Source organism: Oenanthe melanoleuca, chromosome 23, assembly GCF_029582105.1.
Source record: "Oenanthe melanoleuca isolate GR-GAL-2019-014 chromosome 23, OMel1.0, whole genome shotgun sequence".
Taxonomy (NCBI): domain Eukaryota; kingdom Metazoa; phylum Chordata; class Aves; order Passeriformes; family Muscicapidae; genus Oenanthe; species Oenanthe melanoleuca.
Genome location: NC_079356.1, coordinates 6,237,774 through 6,257,609, shown reverse-complemented (window position 1 = coordinate 6,257,609; position 19,836 = coordinate 6,237,774). Strand labels below are relative to the sequence as shown.

At 50.6% G+C, this 19,836-nt stretch overlaps 1 protein-coding gene across 10 annotated transcripts in view; it reads right to left on the bottom strand.

Annotated features, from left to right (window-relative positions):
- LOC130262137 (regulator of chromosome condensation-like) overlaps positions 1-19,836 on the bottom strand; it is a 64,475-nt gene that overhangs the window by 10,380 nt on the left and 34,259 nt on the right. For 3 of the 10 annotated variants that reach the window (XM_056508948.1, XM_056508947.1, XM_056508949.1), the window contains exons 1-13: positions 17,224-17,487; positions 15,327-15,547; positions 10,545-10,721; positions 10,042-10,122; positions 9,165-9,329; positions 8,677-9,036; positions 5,327-5,882; positions 4,494-4,717; positions 3,917-4,067; positions 3,289-3,344; positions 2,314-2,375; positions 1,448-1,585; positions 490-566 (exon numbers count right to left, since the gene is read on the bottom strand). In XM_056508948.1, coding sequence (XP_056364923.1) covers positions 490-566; positions 1,448-1,585; positions 2,314-2,375; positions 3,289-3,344; positions 3,917-4,067; positions 4,494-4,717; positions 5,327-5,882; positions 8,677-9,036; positions 9,165-9,329; positions 10,042-10,122; positions 10,545-10,721; positions 15,327-15,531 — 2,252 coding nt within the window. In that variant the 5' untranslated portion in view covers positions 15,532-15,547; positions 17,224-17,487. Of the gene's footprint in view, positions 1-489; positions 567-1,447; positions 1,586-2,313; positions 2,376-3,288; positions 3,345-3,916; positions 4,068-4,493; positions 4,718-5,326; positions 5,883-8,676; positions 9,037-9,164; positions 9,330-10,041; positions 10,123-10,544; positions 10,722-15,199; positions 15,306-15,326; positions 15,548-17,223; positions 17,510-19,836 lie in introns of those variants that run through there. The other 7 variants (XM_056508954.1, XM_056508955.1, XM_056508952.1 and 4 more) reach the window with 5 other exon arrangements.

The window sequence follows — 19,836 nt, the reverse complement described above, 5'->3', positions numbered from 1 at the left end:
GCACTACTGATGGCTAAAGAGAGTAAACTGAATTATCTCAGAGCTCTCAGCCATCAGGGAAACTGTTAACATCAAACAATTTCACCTCCTGTGCTCTGCTCACAACTTTGCTACACAGCTGGAAGGAAAGGAATCCCTGGGCCATGATCCAGAGGTGACTCCACAGATCATGTCCAAGGTAACTCATTAGCAAGGTGTTTTGTGGCTTGTATCTCTAGCCCCAGCTGCAGCCTCACACTAGTTTCAGATACACCTCAAACTAGACACTGGCCACTGAGTCTTCAGGATGGAAGCCCCAATTTAAGGAAAAACAATCCACTTTGTGTCCGCTACTGCTCCAGTCACCCCCCAGGACTGAGACAGAAAGGGACATTCAATCTCCAAGTGCTGCACAAATAATTTTTCTAAGGTTTTAGTGTTTTGTCACTGAGCACTGTCCTTGCAGCACAGCTATGACAAGACCAAAACTCTAAGTTAACACGTTCTCACCTGGTGAACTGCTTGCTCTCCTCATGCACTTCCATTTCACAGCTCTTAAACTCATTCAGCTCCTTTCTGATGGCAGCCTGCACAGAGAGGGAGATTTTTTTCGAAAGGAAAGGGTCAGACTGCAGCAGCCACCCCGACTTTCACAGTCCATTAACACCAACCTGAATTTAATCAGCCCCTCTGCGATGAGGGCTGGGCAGTGCCCAGAGGGAGGACAATGACAGATGGTTCCTTGCCAGCTTCTTCAGCCTGCAGGGAACTGCATGGCCATGACCAACATCCAGTATCCTTGGTGTGTCCAGAAAAAGAAAATGGGGCTGGGGAAGGATCTGGGCACCAGGAGCAGCTGAGCAAGGTGGGGGGACTGAGCCTGGAGAAAAGGCTCGGGATGAACCTTCTTGCTCTATACAACTCCCTGACAGGAAGGGCAAGACAGCTGGGGGTCAGTTTTTCCCGGTAGCAAGTGACAGAACAAGGGGAAATGGCCTCAGGCTGAGCCAGAGGATGTTTAGATGAGATACAAGGAAACATTTCTTCATGGAAAGGGCTGTGGTAGAATCACTATCCCTAAAGTATTCAAAAATGTGCAGATGGGGCAGCTGGGGACCTGTTTAGTGGTGAACATGGTGGTGCTGGGTAAAGAGCTGGACTCCATGATCTTCAAGAGCTTTTCCAACCTTAACGATTCCACGATTGTATGATTCTTACATCACTCAGAAGCTGAGGCAAAAGCCATGCCGGTCTTGAGACTGTGCCCAGCTGGGCTCCACCCTGCCATGAGGCAGCAGGAAGCAGAGCTGGGACAGCACAAGCAAGGGAAGGGACGCAGGTGGGGCGGCAGAGGGAAAGATGAAGAGGTGAAGCCAGAGGAACAGAGCCAATCTCCTTTGCTCACACCCTTCTGCATGGGACACCCGGCAAAGACTCCCATTCCCACCTGGGGACAAGACACTGTTACCTTGTCAGCTGGTGTCAGCTTTGTCCATGGCTTATCTGCTCGCCGGTCATAGTCTTGAGCATCTGTTACTTCCACATATTCATTAAACCTCAGGATCTTCCTGGCCTGCAGCTCTGCCACTGTAGGCCTTTGGCTAAGCTGAACACCAGCAAAAACAAAGGTTAGTCTGAGCCTTGTCCACAAAGCACATCCAGGACTCAGCACCCCAAGCAAAACTAAAACCAGCTCCCTCACCGTGCTTTAACCACAGACACTACCATATCTTGCTCGCAGCCTGCAAGGGCACAGGTAAACCTCTTACAGACTGGACACTGCCACTGGGATCACAAAGCCAGGCTAGGGCAGAACCCAGCCACACTGCCATGGAGAAGGACATGAGGGGTGTGGAACAGCCGCTGCCAGGGTGAGCCCTGCATGCCACCCCTAAACACAGCGCCAGCAATGGCAGAACCCACACCTCACACCCACAGGCCTTGGGGAAGCTGCTCCCAGCCATGAGCAACAATCACAAGTACCTTGAATGTGACAGCTGAAAACAGCTGTTACCCTGCTCAGCTCCCACACTGCTGTTACTTCAGAAATGGATTTTAGGGAGCCTGCTAAGAAGGCCTGTGTTAAAGCAGCCAGGCCAGCAAACCTTTCAAGTGTCAGGTGCCAAATTTAATTCGCATCTCGCTTTTTACACTCACTGCCAGCTCAGATCTGTCACTGACAAATAGGGCTCACCGTGGGTGACAGTCCACATTCCAAACGCACTGCAGGCTGAGGGCACTGGGGACACTTGCACCAGAGCCCTGTGCCTCCCCCCAGCATGGTGCCCACCCCGTGCCCAGTGCCAGCTGGCCATGCTGTGGGAGCTGCAGTACCTTTCTGGTGAGCCGCCGCTTAATCTCGCGCTTCTCTGCCTGACGGTCAGCTTCGTTCTTCGCTGCCAAGGGGAAAAGAAACACATTTCGTGTAAGCATCAGGCTTTGAAAAGTGCTTTCTAGGCTTGAACAAAGGAGAGTATAGAGCTGGATCAGATTATGTACAGATCTAAAGGCTTAGGACAGGCAGAGAGCACAGTACAACTCAATACCCTGTGCCACCTCCTGAACTGGCAGGGGCAAATATGCCCCTAACGCAGCACCAATGAGTCATTCATGTCAAAGATTAATGGCCATTTCACCAAAATACACCCAAGCCACTGTGCAGCTCGTTCCTTCACAAAGCTATTATAGTTTGAAAGAAAATAACAGCACAGATAAATATTTTAAATGGAAGCTTCCTGAACTGACATTCCCATTTCCTCGAGGTGCTTATTTATAACTTCTGCAGAGCAATATATGGCCAAGAGAAACAGTCCTGACTTCATGATGCACTGCTGCTTTAGAGATCATGCAATGCTGTAATGTCTGGAACACAAATAAAATACAGCCCAAAAACACCTTTACCAGTCCTTGATGTGCAACAGCAGAGTCTGAACCAGCCCATACACTCTTCTCTGAGGTGGCAGGCAACGGACAGATTTCTGTCCATAATCATATGATCCCAGAATGGTTTGGTTGGAAGAGTCCTCAATGATCACCCAGTTCCACCCCTGCCATGCAGGGGCACCTCCCACTGTCTCAGGCTGCTCCCAGCCCTGCCCAGCCTGGCCCTGGGCACTGCCAGGGATCCAGGGGCAGCCACAGCTGCTCTGGGCACCCTGTGCCAGGGCGTGCCCACCCTCACAGGAAAGAATTTGTACCTAACATCTAATCTAAATGTCTTTCAATTTAAAACCATCCCCACCTGATACATTAAGATGTTAAAGGCAAACTTATGGTATTTCTCAGGACCACCAGAGAAGTGCTACTCACGCTGAAGAATGTTCCTCTGTTCCAGTTCTTCTGCAGTTGGTCTCTGACTCAGTCGCCTGAAGAGAATTGTTACAAGTGCAGAATGTATCTGGTCACTCATCAGTAGCAGATGAAGGATAAAACTGCCTGGTTTCAGTGCACTAGGCAGCCTCCTCCACACTGCTCATTCAGAACGGAGGATCACTGCTGCCCTGTTTTATGCTGTGCTCTGCTCAAACAGTTGCTCAGCCACTGGCACTGCTTTGGGAAAGGCTATGGGCTCTCCAGCTCAGAAGGAGCTTTGCAAGGAGCTCTGACAGCAGAGCCTGGGCTGTCACCAGCTTCATCCACCACCAGCACCCACCCTGCATCCATCCACATCTTTTCTACCATCTGTGTTCTACTTGTCTGTAATCCTTGAGATTTTCCCCTCTCAGTCCACTTAGCCTCTGGAAACAGGGGCCTGTCAAGGGGGATATTGTCCAACTCCAGGAGGAACTCCCAGCTTTTTGAATGGCAGAGGAACAGCAATACTCAACCTCCCAGCCCTGCCCAACCATTCACCCTATTCCAGCACAAGCTGCTTGGACAAGGCACCAGCTTTGTCCAGTCCCACCCTGCACACACTGAGCACCATTATTGTCTGTACCTGATCAGTGTTGTCCCAATCTGCTGACGGATTTCATTCCACTCCTCCTTGCTCTTCCGAGGGAAGACAATCTTCTCCTCCTGTGGTGTCGCTGTGCTCCCCAGCTTCATAGCCAGTGTGTCTTTCCTCTTCACTTTGTTGGCCAGCATGCCTGTGGGTAGGGAGAGCAGCAGGATGCAGCTGGAGGCTACCGAGCCTGCCGCAGCAATGCCAGCCCTGTGCTCTCCCTGAGGGACAGCTGTCCTCTGGCCTTCTCTTCCCCAGCTCTGTGCTCGCTGCACAGCAGCGGCCAGCACTTGTGTGATACCACATGCTCCCCTAGTGCTGTCCCACCTGAGGGGCTGGGGCAGCACAGGCTGTCACAGGAGCCAGCTGCAGCTGAGGGGTGCACGCAGCAGGTGAGTACACAGACTTGGCTGCAGAGCCATGGAAAAAGCCAGGCACAGGACATGTGCTACATCATGCAACCAGCAACCAGCTGCTTTGAAGTACTGTGGGAAGCAGTGCTTTGATCCAGATCTCAGTGCAGCCAGACACGAGAGCAATACAAGAGCCACCTGCAATGTCAAAGCCTTACTGTTCTGGCTTTCATCATCTTCCTCATCCTCATCATCTTTATACAGGATGGGCCCCTCCGAGTCAGAGTCGCTCATCCCTTCGTCTCCTTCCTGCTCCTCCAGGAGGACTTGGGGTACCAGTTTGGGGATGACTGTGACAGATGGCACATCTCCAATATACACACGAGAACCCGAGTTCTGTTCCTCTTCCTGGTCATCTTCTTCCTCTTCCTCATCGTCTGGACTAACGAGAAGCACAGTATTACACCTCTGAACACATGGCACAGGGGCTGCAGAATGTCCCTAGAATCAATAGGTCCTCAGCTCTCCTCAGGGAAGCCCAGAGGTGCAAGAGCCAGGGGAGGATCCTGCACTGTCCCCTCTGTTGAAAGCACAGGGGGCTCTGACCGAGGAAATGACAGAGGCAAGTTCTGCGGAACCAAAAACAGCCCTCTGACCCCACTATTTTGTGACTTGGAGATTCAGCTCTGCTATAACATAGGACAGTCCTTTTCCCACTTATGTTTAGCAAAATGAAAGTCTAAGGAAGGCCACAGATGGATGGAATGCAGGACTTTATTTGGTCTTGGTACAGTTACACACAGTCCAGGCCTGGATTCCTGGCATCAGCCTGTGTTTGTAGTTTGGAACCCATTTCCCTTTGTGAGCAATAAAATCCCGAAACCAGGGTAATTTCATGGGGAACATGCACTGGCTCTTAATAGCCTGAAACACAGATTTGGCCAACAGAGAAAATGGTTTCAGCAGAGACCTAAGCCCTTTCCAGAGTCATGCCCACCACCAGTGCTACAGAAGCTGGGAGAGCAGCACACACACACAGGGAGGTACTCACACTTTGAGCATCTCGATGGTGACAGGCAGGGATCTCGTCCTGCCCAGGGTGCCACCATCCTCTCCGAAGGCATCACTCTCGAAGAGCAGCGAGTGAGCCCTGTGGGAGCCCTCAGGGGGCGGCGTGGCGGGCAGGGGACTGGCCAAAGCCTGCTGGATGCGGATGTGCAGGGGGACCGGGGGCAGCCGAGGCAACGCAGTGGGGTCGCCAAAGCCTTGCTCTGCCGTCCTCTTCGACACTTCCACGGACCTGAAGTCTTCAGCAGGAGGAGGAGGAGTCTCCCTGGGCAGGTCCAGGGAGTGCAGTGGGTCTGGGGCAGCAGTGCAGGTGGGCAGCACCAGGCATGGGGACTCTGGGGGGACGTGGCTGGGCAGCGGCGGTGAGGGGGGAGCTGCTGCTGCTGCTGGGAGCCGGCTTGCTGCCACTGCCTTGTCGCTCGGGGCCTTGGAGGGTGCAGCCTCACATGGGCTGCTGGGCAGCACGCCTCTCTTCGGGGGCAGAGGAGGGGAGGGCTTGGACAAGGCTGTGCCACTGCTCATTACTTGGGAAAGTTCCGCTGAAAACAAAAATCACAAAAGCCACCATGTTGAACAGGGTATTTTCCAGATAACCTTTACCAGCGTGGAAAAAGCACAGCAATGCACTCAGATCCTTGGATTAAGCATTCTCTGCTACTTTTTACTGGAATATCGTATCAGAAATAGCCAGTTGCAAGGCTCTGGTGTGTCCTTCCAGCAGCAAAGGTAAGACTTGGGAGAGCAGCCAAAAATGAGCAAGCTGAGACAGGTTTGTACATCCTGCTGTTTCAGAGAGAGAGAGAGAGAGAGAAATGGCACCAGCCCTTGAAAGACAGCCCAGGAACCTGCCCAGGAATGCAGCTATGTGGGCACTTTATGGCTGTATTTACAGCATAAAGGAATGCAAGACACCCAGGACACCCAGACTCCAGTTGTATTAACAGCTCCCTGCACATTAAAGAACTCAAAGTCTTAAAATCTTACTTTCTGCTCAGAGGCAAAAATCAGCACAGCTGCAGGCAGCAGTGTGCTCCTCCCAGTTGTATTTATTCATCAGACCCAGCCCAAGAACATCGCACTGCCAGCAACTCCACAGGATGAGGTTGTGCTTTACTCCCTCTGAACTCTGTTCCTTAAGCCCCATATAAACTCACCTGCCACTACAAAGTAACTAGAAAAACTTCCAAAAATACCTAAAGCCATTAGTTTAAATATTTGCTGTTTGATGGAGAAGAAATGAAGAAATAGAGACATGAAAAATGCTTGCAGTGGGCAGTCACAAGATCCTCAAAACCCTCCCCCCGTTCCTAGAGAAATTGCACCAGTAAAGACTGTTCTTGCTTTAGGAGTTTGCAGCTTTTAACATCCATGTATCCATGGCTTCTGGGGCTTGTAGAGGCTTTGCCTAAAGCGGCTGAGACCTGCTGCACATTTCCCTGGAGCAGGTGATGGCGACACGGGGATGTCCCCAAACAGAACTGGGAGAATCTTAGGTGCAGACACCACGAGAGGGTGCTGCAAGTGGGAGAGATAAAGCCACATAACCGGAGAGAGGTGGGCACATTTGTGAGATGTTTAGCATTTTTAGACTTTCCCTTTGTAGATTTAAGGGCCAGATTGTGCAAAACAGAGTGCCCTCAGCTCCTGCCCAAGGGACTCCAGTGTCTCCTGAACAGTGCTCCAAGCCTGGCAAGGACCAGGCTTGAGGCACCTCTGGCTAAGAGCAAAATTTGAGAGTGAGGAGCTGGCAGAAGGAAGCTGCTGCTTGAGACACCAGAACTGCTCAGGGAATGAGCATCATGGGCACAAAGGGGCGACCTACACAGTGACACCCTCCCCTGCCTCAGGCTGTAACAGTGGCACAGAAGGAGGAGCCCTGCAGGCACAGCAGGCACCAGAGAAGCAGAGAGAGCTCACAAAGCCAATTCCACTCCTGCTGTCCAGCAACAGTGACAACACAAGGCTCACAGCACCACGGCAGCTCCACCATGCCAGCCCAGGGCTGTGGAGCCTCCTTCACACCTGCATTCACACCCAGAGACAAAAGAGAACTGCTGGCTCTCTCCTCCCCTGCATGCTCCCAGCACAGAGGCAGGATGGCTCTAAACACGTTGGATACACTGCTGTTCCAGCCACATTTTTTGTTCCACAAGTAGCTCCTGCCATTAGCGCTGGGGCATTTCAAATGCCACCTGCAATGTGTGCAAGCAGCTTAAAGAAAACAAGAAGGCATTTCATGGAGTCCTCAAGCATGGCCAGACTAATCAAGCTGGTGTGGCACACGGGGTTGTTAATACCATACCAAGGTCACCTGCAGAACCTGCCAGAGCAAGGTAAGCCCCAAGCAGAGCAGAACCACCCGCCCACACTGAAAGCAGTGGCCCAGGCTATTTCAGATGGCAACCTGCACATCCAGCACTCAAACCACACCTGGGTAACACCTCCAGTTTCTGTATGAACAGTGCAGACCTGTCAGATTGATCTTCCCAGAAGCTTCCCTCCTGATCTGTGCTAACCTCTGCTAACCCTGTCCAAAGATTAGGAGATGTCTGTGAAAGAACTGCCTGAAATGCCAACAGGCCATCGCTGCATGAAGTCATCCCAACTCTCAATGTTGCATTTTTAAGATCTCCAGAACTCCCACAGAGAACAGAGACTAAATGAGCTTTAAGAAACTCTCTAAATCTTCTGCTTAGAGATGAAAACATTTAATTCTCTAAATGGGAAGATTCAGTTCAAATTACAATTGAGCTGATTTATCCATAGGACAAGACATAGGGACAAGACTCATATGTCAACAGCCCAGCCACAGATCTTAGAGGAGGTGCCTGAGTATAATCAGGGAAGTCTGAATTATCCCTGGCAGCTCTTGGTCTCTGCCCTAAGAAACTACACGGCCTGGCAGTGACAGCCAGGACAGACATTGTTTGGTGTGATGTGGATTTTTTGGGTTTGTTTGTTGGTTTGCTTTTTTTTCCCAAGAGCAGCTGAAAGACAGAATTGTCACTAACCACACTCTCACAAAGCAAAATCTCATCCACCATTCCCCAATCCCAGCTGAATCCCAGCCCCCAGTGAAGCGCCAACATTCAGACACTGCTTTAGAGCTGACAGAACAGGCAGACAGGGATTCCTCCCTGAAGGTCCACTGCTCCCAAACACGTGTGTCCTGGCTACACGCTGACAGACTGGAGTCCAAACTGGACTGTTTTCAGGAAAGATAGTCAGACATTCTGACTGAACTAAAAACCTTCCCTTATGGACGGAAGAGAGTCTTGGAGCAGTGGCTCCAGAACATCTCAGGGTACAAAAACCACCTTATGGGTCACTTACCTATCAGCGAGTTGCTGTTTCTGTTGCTGGGTTTGGGAGGAGGGACGGGAGGCTGTTTGGCAGGAGCTGTGCTGGCTGCACTGCTGGGAGCAGTAGTGTTGGCACTGGCAGGAGCAGGGAGCAGAGTCCTGGGGGCTGGGGAAGGGGCAGCTGTGGAATTAACTGTCTTTGCTGCCGTGGGGGCTGTGCTGAAGGGGACAGCTCTTGCAGTACTGCTGGCAGGCGTTGGATCCTTTGCCTGCACTTCGTTTGCCTCCCGGGATGTGGAGGGAGGTCGTTTTGGAGGAAGCAGAGGTTGTCTGGGAACATGTGGCTCCTGAGGTGGTTCCAGTTCAGGGCCAGGGTGGCTGCTGGAGGAGCCTGCAAAGGGAGGCAGCTCAGCTTAAGGCACCGTAGGGCCTACTGAGAATGGGAAGGATCAGATGAGAATTCAAAACCGGTTACAGGAGAATGTGAAGCCCTGGTTTTGCACATATCTGGTTTCTTACCCTGCCTCTTCTTTGGCTCCTCCACTGGAACAGGCTTCCTAAGGCTGGATGTCTTTGTGGCCTCTTCCTCGCGGCTGGGCAAGTCACAGAGCCCAGGGCCCCCAATGGGGACAGTGTGGCCATTCTTCAGTGCAGGTGGGTTCAGCTTCTCTGGCTCTTCACCATCTGAAAGAGGACAGGAGGAGAGAAAAGCAAAGAGAAAACACTCAGAAGGCAGGGGAGAGGAGAGGTGGCTGAGCTGACTAAACCACCATGCAGCCATCTCAGCTTCTTTATGGCTTCTGAAACAGCTGGGCTTCAGTCGCCTTCTGCACAGGACAGCACAACAACCCAACCAGGTGGAGCTGAGAGCCCTAGATTTCATTACCAAGGAGTCAATTATCAACAAATCACACAGCACTGTATGCCATCAAGGGTTTTTCTTCTCCCTGTTCTGCCCTTTCTCCTGTGTTACAAGTTAGTGAGACCACTGTTGTGCTGCAGCACAAAAAGTTGTAACTGAAGTCATTAATCTCCAGCAGCTTTTGTATCCACCCTCCATCAAGTAGCAGTCACCAATTCCCTGCTGCAATGCAGAGCCCATCAGGAGCAAAGTCATCTACTGCATGTGCAACTACAGACTTTCATAAAGCCTTCAGATTGGTGGAAGCACCTCTGTTTTCCTTGTTTCTACCCTGAATGTGGCACCATCTTCCTCCCTGAGCAGGCTGCCTTCCTCCCAGGTGGGAAAACAGACAAGAGAGAGCATTGTGAAGAGTAAGGCAGACAGCAATCACTTCAGCAGAAAGCCCTTAGATTTGTCTCCCAAGGGTGAGGTTTGGCCAGAGGAAGATCAGCTACACAGACACAGACAGGAGAAGTTAATTTGCACACTCACCCTGCTCAGGCTCTTCCAACAGAACCCCTCTTTTTACCAGCTCCTCTCTTGGCTTTCGCATAGAAATCTTTCGTTCTAAAACTGATATTAAATTGAAAAATAGCACTCAGAAAACAGAGCAAGCTTGAAGTTCAAGAAGATTTTTTTTTTCTTTTAAAGAGATTCTCTAGAGGAAATAAAAGGGCTTCAAATTTCACTGGTTTTGCAAGGATTAAGAGGAGAGAGGAGGAACTGCATGTTCAGACCTGCATTTCACACTGCACTGCTGATCATGGAGCAAAACCTCCCTCCCCACAGCTGCTAGGGGAGCTTCCCTGAAAGAAAGGAATTAATCTGTCTGAAACTACAGCTCCATGGCAAGGTGTTTCTGGAGAGATTGCAGGTGCCAGCTGATCACCAAAGTCCCATTTTGGTTTTACATGTGTCAGCACTCAGACTTGTGACAGCAAGCCCTTCTCACATGGATGGAAGAAGGGACACCCACCCAGCCTCTGCTACTTTACCTTCTGAAGTCTCCTTGAATTTGTCGCTGCTTTTCTTCTTCCTCCATTTCCAGGGTTTGAAAATCTTGCCAAAGCTTGAGAACTTGCTTTTCCTTTTTGTAGGAGGTGTGGTGTCACCTGATTCCAAAACATCTACCCCCATGCTGGCATCACCTGGGGCGTGATCCACCTCTTCAGCTGCACAGAAAAGAAGGAGAAGAATAAAGAATTACTTGTGTGCTGCAGCTAACAGCTCCCAAGTCCCACCAACCCACCCCCCACTGGGAATGGCTGTACAGGTTCATGCAAAGAAGGGAACAAGACTGTCTGTGGCTCCACTGAGCCCTCACATCAGCTTGGGGAGACACAAATGGGCTTCTCAACACAAACAGGGCAAAGGGAAATGGGTAAGAGCCTTCCTGATGAGACAAAGATTACAGAGAATCACTAAGGCTGGGAAAGACCTCCAAGATTGTTGAATCCAATCCCCACCTTGTCACCAGCCCAGAGCACCGAGTGCTGTGTCCAGTCTTTCCTTGGACACCTCCAGGGATAGGGACAGACTGTGCCACGGACTGACAACTCTTCAAATGGATTAATTCCTTCTGATGTCCAAGCTGAACCTACCCTGGCACAAGTTGATGCTGTTTCCTCCTGGTCTGTTTCTTGTTTTCTGGGGGCAGAGCCTGACCCTCACTTGGCTGCACCTGCCTGTCAGGGAGCTGGAGAGAGGGAGAAGGTCCCCCAGAGTCTCCTTTTCTCCAGGCTGAGCTCCCCCCGCTGTCTCAGCTACATACTCATTTATTTTTGCAGTGTTACAGCTTTGCCCATGAATGCAAACCACTTCCCTATATTTTCTCATCTCCATTTGGAAGCAGCAGGTGCTGGACACAAACACAAGCACCTTCCAGCCCACTGAGCTGAAGCTCACAACTGTCTGGACCCCAAAATCACCAGAGCCATTCCAGCAGCTGGATGTGCTTGATTTTCCCCCCCTCTGATTTCCCTTCTATAAATACGGGCAGCAAAGCTGGCCAAGAGCAACAACTGCACAGGAAAGTGACACAATACAGGCCTGTGCTCCACCTTCTGCACAGGAGTCTCTGGAGAACAGCACATGGAGGCGGGAAGGGACGAAAAAAACCAAACCAAAACCAAAAAAAACCACCCCCAGCTAAAAAAAAAACCAGAAAAAAACGAAACAAAAACACTTTTGAAGCAGAAGCGGAGCACAAAACACTAATCTGGGGACTGTTGATCCTGCCTTGCCTGATGTTGATGTTTTGGGATGGAACACAGAGGACCACTTACAAAGAGCAGAATCTAGCACTGCCTGCAAAACAAACAAACTAAAAAAACATAAAAATCAGTGCACACAAGCTAAGTGAAGCCAGCTGGTGCCCACTCCATGGCAGGATTTCCAGAGCCAGAATCCCTCAGCTTCAGCACTAGAGACAGGAGCACTGCAGGGCTCAACAAACAAATGGAAGATCACTGAAACACAGCGAAGTGAACAACAGAGGGAAACCAGAGAAGGTCTGAGCCACTGTTTACTTGTTGGTTGTACTTTTGTTTAAATCAGCCCCGTAAGAGAAAGTCCCTCACTCTGAACCAGTCAAAAGCTGATGCCAGACAACATTTGTTTGCAAAAGAAAGATCAATTCAGCATCTGAGATGCTTTTAAATAACAAGAAAAAAAAAACCAAAAAAACAAAAAAAAACACAAAAAAAACCCACAAGAACCCTGACTTCATAACAAGAGAGAAACTGGATGGGAAATAACATACACCATGGCAGCACTAATCTGTGATTTTCTGCAGGGATGGAGGGAGGGGGGTTGGAAGGGGGCACAGGGGGCAGAAAGGCATTTCAAGCTCCCAGAAACCCAAGAGGAATTGTCTGCATGTTTGGAGGCACTTTCTTCAGAGACCAGAGCATTAGCCCCGGAGTTGTACACGCAATTTTAACAAGCGGTATTCACTGTGCTCAACAGAGCATTCCCAAACTTCCCCAGGCAGGCAGGAGCACTTGCCAAGCACAGGCTGTAGATGGAATTTGAAGCCCAAGTGTTATCAAAGGCATTTCTCTCACCTTTCCAAGCAGAGCAGTGCTGAAGGCAGCAGCACCAAGCCTGCCTTGTATTGACCCCTTCCCTGAGTGGCTCTGACAATGTCACTCATACCAGCCAAGATGTCAGAGTGCTGCACTAAGCAAAGGAAGTTATTAAAAGAGAACTCAACCACCAGGTCCACGGATTAATGAAGAGCCCTCAGAACCCTGGAATGTCTCGTTCCCAGTGAGGAGAAGGACAAGCATTCCCCTGCCGCAGTCCCCTCGGAGTAGCCAGGGAGGAGCACAGGACATGGAAGGACGAGCCAAAACTGCAGGAGAGCACAGTACCTCCAAGGGAGGAGCAGCTGAGAGCAGAGCGTGGGGAGAACCCACATGTGACTGCTCCTGGCAGCAGCTCCTGCAGCCCAGCTGTCACAGCAAATACCTTCCCAGGGTGGAGCTTCACTGCCAGAACTGCAGCCACGCAGGTGAGCACAGGAGCTTTCACAAGACCTGCACATCAAGAGCAAATCTCTGGGTTCTCTGCCTCCCTGCTCCGTGTTACAGTTGTCCAGCACGGAAACACTTGGTGGTGCATTATCAGCTCCACGCCCAAAAACAGCCGGGCAAGAGGGGGAGACAGGCACACAGAACTGTCCAAATCATTTCCAGCACCCTTTTGCTCTGTGTAGAATCAAACTTGACATGTTAGTGAAGATTCTGAGACCACTCCAGCCCACTGTTCATACTGAAGCCAGGGCAGCAATCCCTCCCCATCCCCACCAGGATTCGTTCTGTCCTGTTGTGCAGGTGACAGGAGAACCCTTCCACAGCACTCTTCCTTTTCCCATCCCCATTACCACAGGGACACAGACATTTAAAGCAGTCTGTTGGGAAGCAATTATGACACTGAGGACTAATGAGCAGGTGGATCAGCAGCTGGAGGTGAGATTTACAGATCTGCATGCAAATAACCTTATTGTTCAGTGATTGTTCAGATTAGATAGTGCTCACACCCCTTCCAAAACGGACCCTCCCACCCATTCCAGAGCATTTCCAGCTCAAAGCTCCATGAAATGGTGCAGAGAGGACATCTCTTCCCTGTGAAGACAGAGAATCCACCTCGCTGAAGCTGTGCCTCCTCCTGCTCTGCTCCACAAGGTACACGAGGGTCCTTAAGCTGCTTTGCAATGCAAGGGGGAAACCTTTCCTTATCCGAGAGTCATGCACTGGGAAACTGGGAAGGAACCACAGCAGTGTTAGGGGAACCGAACAGGGCAAAAAAAAAAAAAAAAAAAAAAAAAAAGAAACCCGACTTTGAGGGAAGGGTGGGAAGCGTCAGGAATCTGATGAGAGAGGGACCGGCCTCACCCTCACCATGGTGCCAGGCTGGAAAACCCATTTTAAATGCACGGGGAAAAGGTTAAATGAGGTCACCCAACCCTGGGTGAAGCCAGCAGAGTCCTCATGAGAAGGTCAGGAGATTCCCAGCCAGCAGGTCCCTACAGTGAGCCCAGGCTGGAGCACGGCTGCGTTTAACCCTTCTGGAAGTAGCAGTCCCTCCCACCCTGAGAGCTGGATGCTGTGTTCAGTGTCCCATGAGAGCCCTGCTTGAGGAAAAATCAGCAATAAAACATGTGCTGCAACTTCAGCATGTTGCCTGATGCTCCTGGGGAATGGCCTGGAACATTTGGGGCTCAGAGTGCAGCTGGGCCAGGGACAGTGCGATGCCCTGGCTGCCTCCTGCCATTTCAGATCTGCTCTCCCAAACACTTCAGCTGTTCTCATCCCACGCTATCCAAACAAGCAGGTGAATTTGAGTTGTTTAAAACAGCAGATTTGTGTTAACCCAAAATGTTTAGACTGAAATAATCCAGGAAAACGTCACAAAATTGGCACAGCCTGAGCACACAAGAAGGCAGGAAGCTCCAGCAGTGCCAAGCAGCTTGGGATGCAATTCCCTATGGTTTGCCTGGCCAGCTGGTCCTTACAACCCTCGCCTGAAGACATGCTTTTGCTGAAGTCTTGCAGTTAAATTTCATGCAGAAAAAAAAGCTCTTTTTCCACTGCATCTTGTGGTGTTGAGTGACCCTAGTCTTTTTTTTTTTTTTTTCTTCCCCCCAAAACAGAAACTGTTTCAGTGGAAGGAGCACAGTTGGTCTCTCACACCCTCAGCAGGTGGCTGTGGTGATGTGTCACCTCTTCCCAAAGGTCCTGGCAGGCCTGGGGCTGCCATTCCCATTAAACAGAGCAAAGCTTTCACTTCCACCACTGCTCTCAGTGGGTTAAACTGGTGCAGCCAGGATTCATGGGGTCTATTAAAAACCCCACACATGGTCACACCATGGCCACACACACAGGACAACTCAGCGGGCCCAGCTGGCCCTGAGAACCCCACCTGTAAATGTTGTGGTCTAATGGTCACAACCATGGGCCGGAGAGGAAAAGCCACAAGGTCAGCAAGGAGAGTTAATCCCCATCTTCAGGAGGTCAAGCCCCAAAATACCCTTTTGTAGAGCCAAGCACTGCCAGCCTGGAAACAGGCACAGTAGGAACCTCAGAAACCAAGAGGAATAATAAAAAACATTCCTGCCACTAAGGATCATTGCCAGTGTGGAAGATACCTGTAGTTACAGCAAATAGAGGCACCTCTGATGCACAGGGTCTAAATAGTGAGCTTGGGCCAGATTCCTTCCATCCACAATCCCGAGTTCACCCAGAAGCTGATCCATCTCTTCTTGTAGGACTTACTGCGGGATTTCCACAAATCCCAGGAGTTTCTGGTCATAAGGAGCTTGCTGGGCATTCCTGGTTTGGGGCAGATGAGGTAGGTACAGTGCCATGGCAGCAACTCTGCACAGTCACCTTGATTTCCTTCCCTAAGGAACCTCCCTGAAGTTCTGCCATCGAGCAAGGCACAGGTGCATCGGGAAGTGTTGCAGGATGTTCTGTTCATTCCACACTTGAGGCGCCTGGAATACACCAGGACCTGTGGCTCCAGTGGCACCACCAGGGCCCCGAGCCAGCGCCAAGGCACTGCCTCAAATCTTCTTGCTGCCACCAGTGAGGATGCACAGGCTGCAGAGCAACCCCACTCCCTCCTTTCCCACTCTGCTGTGTCCAGCACAGCACCCCAGAATCCCAGAAGCTTCCAAGCAAACACCAACAACTCAAAAAGCAAACACTCTTTGAAGGAAATGCTGTTAAAAGTATTCAAAAAGCACTTTAGGTAAATGTTTCTAAGTGTCCCTAAAACAGCTTTAAAAACCTGGGGTGTGTTTTCCCGAATCATCCAGGTAAGACGTGAATCCCGACCTTAAAGGAATAAAAGGTTGTGGTCACAAAACAGCCTCAAATAGTCCCAGCCCTCGGCTCCCCTATGTTTTGTGTGTTTCTAATTACCATAATCTTCACAGGACTCTCCTTAACAGCATCCTGCCACAGTTAATGCAAGAACCATCTCTTCAAGTTCCAGATTTAATCAGTAGGAACTTCGAGAGCTGTGCCATGAAAAAATACTTCAGAGAGCAAATGAGCAGTTGAGGAAACACCAGGTCTGCTGACCCCAGCCTCCAGAAAGCACAATATCATTACACCAAGCCCACTCCCTTGGAAATTACCACTGGTCTTGGTGCTTGATGAGGAAAGAGCCCAAGACTGACCAGGTTCTAACAGGGAGTAAATCCAAGCAGAAGACACTGTTAATCTCCCCAGCACAAAGACAACTGATGTTTTACTTCTCCCTTCCACTCTTTCAATCACCTTATTTTTAGCAACAAAACAAGGTGGAATGAACTGGTGGTGAGGAAGAGAATCACTGGTTTCATCTGAGCCCTAAAAATGCTTGATAGGGTCAGAGTTATAGAAGTGAAAAAATTATGAAAATAACAGCATGAAAAATAATGAAAATAACAGTCTGTATCTTGAGAGTGTCTTTGTCTGCCAATGTCAATTCCTTCTCTAAACATTAAAAAAGTCCACTTCATAGATGAGGGTGAACAACTGAACCCTGGCAGCTAACAGCAAATGGGAATGACAGAAAGGCAACAGCAGGACGTGCAAAGTCTCCTCACACAGAGCCACAGTGCTGGAACAGCACCCATGGCAGAGCTGGGGTAACGCTGACCCCCTAGCGCTGGGAACCAGGGCTGCTCCACAGCCCAACACAGCTGTGCTTCCTGCAGCCTGCTACTGAGATACCTCCGAGTGGAGAGCCAAAACAAGCAGGGAGGTGATGGCCAAGCCCTTCTCCCCCTGACACTGCCCCAGCTGCCCCAAAGCTGGGCAACATCAACCACAAGGAGGCAATTCTTGGTGGCTCTGCTCCAGGCTCGCTCTCGGGGCTGACTGCCCCACGCAGGTGAACTGTCCCAAGTGCTTCGCCAAGGGAAAATCCCTGAATCCACGGCAGCCAGAGGCTGTCCCTAAAACAGAGGCGTGGAGCCTGTCTGAAGATCAGAGAACGTGCTGCACAGTGATTCCATGTGAAATAAGTAAGAGAAAGGAAGGAAACGGAGTTACTCTCTGGTTTCTCTCCCCAGCTGGGCGCAGGTTACACAAGTTCCACATTCCACTCCTCCCAGCTCGGTTCCACCTGCGGAGCTGCAGCTCCGTGTCCCCGTGTGTGTCCCCGGTCCGCATCACTCACCGAAAGCACCTGGAGTCACAGGCCGGGAGAAGCGCGGCTGCCCCATGGATCGGCGCAGGGAGGAGAGGAGTCAGCGCTGGGAGCACCGCAGCCCTTCAGAAATCCACCCTTGGGCACCAGGGCGAGCTGGCGAGCGCGGCTCCGGCCCTCAGGCCACTGCCGCGGGGTCCGAGCGGCCGGCGCGGGTCCCGCTGCCCCCGGCCCCCATGGCTGGCATCGGGCTCCAACACCCGCGCCGTGTCCGCTCCCTTCCCGCAGAAATGCCTGTCATTCCAGAGCGGAGCTCAAGGCGAGCTCAGGAAGGGGAGGAGACAGCCCCAACCCGGCACCTGAGTGCATGATCCCGATCGCCGCCCCGCCCCTGAGTGCATGATCCCGATCGCCGACCGGCCCCAGAACTGCACAGACCCCAACACTGCCCCGGCCCCAAAACTGCACAAACCCCAACACTAACCCGGCCCCAATCCTGATCACCGACCCAGCCCCAAAACTGCGCAATCCCCATCAATAACCCGGCCCCAATCCCCTTCACCAACCCAAAAGAGAGACAGACCCGGGGAGACGCCGACCCCCAGAGCAAGCAGGGGAGCTCAGGGTTAATCTCAGGGTGGGCTTGGAGAAGCCGTGTACGGCTGCACACCGAGGGGCTTCACCTCCCAAAATGGGATTAAAGGAATTTACAGCCTACCTGTGCCAGCTAAACAAAAACCCAGGGACAGACGCCGTTCCCTGAGTGCTTGGAGCTGCATTACCCCTGAGCAAAGGGAATTTCAAAGGCAGCCTGAGCTGATATGCATCTAGCCAAATATATAATAAAAATACAATTTAATGCCATTCCCCTCTCCACTAAAGTTACCAGGAAGCGTGTCTTCTCACGTAATTTAAATTTAACAATGGAAAATTTAAATTTAACAAGGAAAGTAAAAGTTTTGTTTCTATTCATGTGTCACAGCTTGATGGTTAAGGTAATAAACATCCCCCTCAGCAATCTACTGCACAATAAAAGATCTCCAAAGCTTAAATATGTCCATTTGGATTCCTTAATTTATCATAAAAATTTGGATTAGGACTTCTCTGTGAACCTACAGTTCATTTTCCCTGTACACTCTACAACAGAGGAGCAGGAATATTTTTAAGCAACCAGAAGCTTAAACTTAGTTCGGGGGAAAAGGAAAAGGAGTACCAGCCACAACTCTCTCTTCTTCTGGGAGAGAAAGCAAAACCCCACCAGAAAACAGCTGACAACATACACAAAACAGCACAAATCCAAGAATAACACCAGCATTGCTATTTTCAAGGGAACTCATGGCCAGAAAAACCCATCAGTCCATCCTTCAGCTCCACCTCTGAAAGGAAAGGTGCAAATTCTGTCCCAGAAAACAGAATGCCAAAAAATGTTTCTGCCTCAACTGCAGCCTGAGGCCAGAGCATGAGAGCAGCTCCTAAGAAAACCCTCTGCTTTCAGAGGGCTTTGTTTCACCACTGGGGAAAAATAAAGCAACCTTGTCCCACTGGACACACAGGACAAAGGAAAACCCACATTTCAAGCAAGAAAGAGTAATAAATGGCAGAAATTCCCATAATAATGAGAAAGGTCATCTGACTTTACGGCACAGCAACCTGAAGAAACCAGAGCAACTGTTTCACTCCTCAGGGACAGGTGATGACTTTTTTTAAGATGAAAAACTTGGAATAGCAAAGAGCTTTCTAAAGGAGAGCAAAATGGGAAACAGTTGATAGTCACTTCAGTATTTCCTTCTAAAATATAGTACCGATGAAATGCCAGTCACATGAAAATTTTATGTGATTTAAGGAGAGGCAGATGGCTGAAATAAAAAAAGCAGGCAGCAAACACTCAAATATGGGGTACACGACCTTCTTCTGAAGTTCCATTTCCTCTCCATCCAGCCCAGCATCCCATTAAACCCTTAGCATTTCCACGTTAATTATCTGTTTGTATACATTGTGAAAGGAACTCTTCTGGATTGTTTCACTTTAAAATCTAATGAAATTCATGATAAGGCCCCTATTAGCTCCTCTAATAAAGCCAGAGCTGCTCCCATTTGGGTTCACACCGACGTGAAATGCTACATTCACCCGTGGTGACTCAGACATTTGTGTTCCATGATTCAGCCACAGGAACACCCAAAAGAACTGGAGCATTATCCCATCGCTGCCAGTGGAGCTGCTTAAAACCAGTGACACTGGGCGTTTTCCTCCAGAGCTCATCGGAGCGTCAGCAGAGGCTGCAGAGCCTGGGAGGCTCCTCCACTGCAGGAAATGCATCACTGCAGTCCTCCTGCAGGGACAAGACCACCAGGCTCCTCTACTGCAGGAAATGCATCACTGCAGTCCTCCTGCAGGGACCTGCCCACCAGGCTCCTCCACTGCAGGAAATGCATCACTGCAGTCCTCCTGCAGGGACCTGCCCACCAGGCTCCTCCACTGCAGGAAATGCATCACTGCAGTCCTCCTGCAGGGACCTGCCCACCAGGCTCCTCCACTGCAGGAAATGCATCACTGCAGTCCTCCTGCAGGGACCTGCCCACCATGCTCCTCCACTGCAGGAAATGCAGCACTGCAGTCCTCCTGCGGGGACAAGCCCAACAGGAG